The sequence below is a fragment of the Poecilia formosa genome, unplaced genomic scaffold (assembly GCF_000485575.1).
Source record: "Poecilia formosa unplaced genomic scaffold, Poecilia_formosa-5.1.2 Scaffold92, whole genome shotgun sequence".
Classification (NCBI taxonomy): domain Eukaryota; kingdom Metazoa; phylum Chordata; class Actinopteri; order Cyprinodontiformes; family Poeciliidae; genus Poecilia; species Poecilia formosa.
The window spans coordinates 442,730-444,526 of record NW_006800031.1 but is presented as its reverse complement, the minus strand read 5'-3'; the positions used below and the strand labels follow the sequence as shown (position 1 = coordinate 444,526).

The 1,797-nt window shown below is 35.7% G+C and overlaps 1 protein-coding gene across 1 annotated transcript; it reads left to right on the top strand.

Moving 5' to 3' along the window:
* The first annotated feature begins 307 nt into the window (after positions 1-307).
* LOC103142055 (gamma-crystallin M2-like) lies at positions 308-648 on the top strand. Its single transcript, XM_007557915.2, has one exon. It carries the CDS (start codon positions 351-353, stop codon positions 609-611), a length of 261 nt encoding a protein of 86 aa, XP_007557977.2. The 5' UTR covers positions 308-350; the 3' UTR covers positions 612-648.
* The last annotated feature ends 1,149 nt before the right edge of the window (positions 649-1,797 follow it).

Sequence of the window (1,797 nt, the reverse complement as noted above, 5' to 3'; positions counted from 1 at the left end):
GGGGTAAAGGCGGAGGGCACACTTGGCAGGCCCCTTAGAATTTCTGTGGAATTTTCTAGTTCTTTCTGTTTTTTTTTAGTGCCAACTATAACCTGTAGTTCATTCAACGTTTGGAGGTTTGACCAAATTAATGAAAAGTTAACACAAATTACTGCTGTAAGTTTATTTTTCACAAACTCACATTTAGGTTCAAAATCTAAAACTGGCTCAATTTATTTGACTTAAAGACTTGAAGCTAGTAGACACAACTAAATTCAGTTGAAATGTTTTACAGCGTTGGTCCGGTGTTGTAGTATTCTGAGCTGTAACCCTCTTTTTGTCTCGCTCCACAGTACAGAGGATCCTACAGGATGAGGATCTACGAGAGGGAGAACTTCGGGGGTCAGATGTACGAGATGATGGACGACTGCGACAGCATCATGGACCGCTACCGCATGTCCAACTGCATGTCCTGCAACGTGATGGACGGCCACTGGCTGATGTACGAGCAGCCCCATTTCAGAGGCAGGATGATGTACATGAGGCCCGGCGAGTACCGGAGTTTCAGCAACATGGGCTGGAGCGGGACGAGGTGGATGAGCATGAGGCGCATCACCGACTCCTACTACTAAACTCTCTTTGCACTGAATAAAGCTGTCAAAAAATAAACTCCTGCCTGGTTGAAGTCACTGCTTATTTCCAATCAAATTTCAAACTTATCAATGAAAGCATAAGCTTTAAAAGTTTTAGACATGTAAAATATCAAATTTTAAAAAGCATCTATTTATGTGATACAAATTAGGAAAAAAAAGTGAAATGGAAAGAAAACTACACCTGGTTTCAAAATATAAATTAAATTTAAAAGTAGCCGTCCAAGAAACCACTTAAGAGTAAAAATGTATTTGGTAAAATCACTACTCAAAATACTGAGTGTCTGATCTAAACATCAATCATTTAATATTTAAAAATTGCTCAAAAGAGTAAATAAAACACATATTACATTTTTCATTTCAAACAGTAAGAGGGCAAAAGGGATCTAGTTTATTTTTTTTTATTTTATTTATTTTAGCATAATCACAAGTAGAGTACAATACAGGTCAAACAAAGACATTTAAACTTACATTCAAATTCATTCAGTTCAGTCAAATTCCTTCCAAATAAATGAACTATTTCCGGTTAAATTTGTTACCTTAACCGGAATCATTTAAGTTCAGTTGGAAACAAAATTGATTCTGTATGAGACAAAATTTGCGAAACAAAAATTAAGATACAAGAAACCGCTTTTAAACCTGCATTGCGTTAAAAGACCACTAGGGGGAGACCAATCAAAAGTATTGCGATAGAAAAGAACTCCAAGTAGAAAATTCTTCTTTTATCACTTGATTTATTACCTCTTTGTCTTCAGACCTTATCCAAAGAGTTTTAATATATTTCCTATTGTTTATTGTTGAGTCTGTGAATAGTGGTCACACTTGGAGAAAAACTGACAATAAAGTGCAAGATTGCACAAGTCACCACCATGATTTAGGCGTTGTCAGCTTTAACAGCAGCACATTCAGTTTGCAGACAATGCACAATAAAAAACAAATGATACTGAAAACAGTTTGAAAACCACTGTATCATATTATCATCTTTGTGCTCTTAAATTTGATTAATTAAGACAGTGAAATATGCCCTTGTTGAGGAAACAATAACTTTACAGTTTGAAACAGATTGTTCTCTGTATGTGTTGTGTTTTTGGACATCATGTGGTTTCAGTAGTCTTCATTTGGGTGTTTCAGATAAAAATCACAAATGGACGTCAAACACCACTTTAAT

What these genes read in the sequence shown, in the direction of transcription:
- LOC103142055 (XM_007557915.2), top strand. Translation starts at nt 351, where the DNA reads ATGAGGATCTACGAGAGGGAGAACTTCGGGGGTCAGATGTACGAGATG.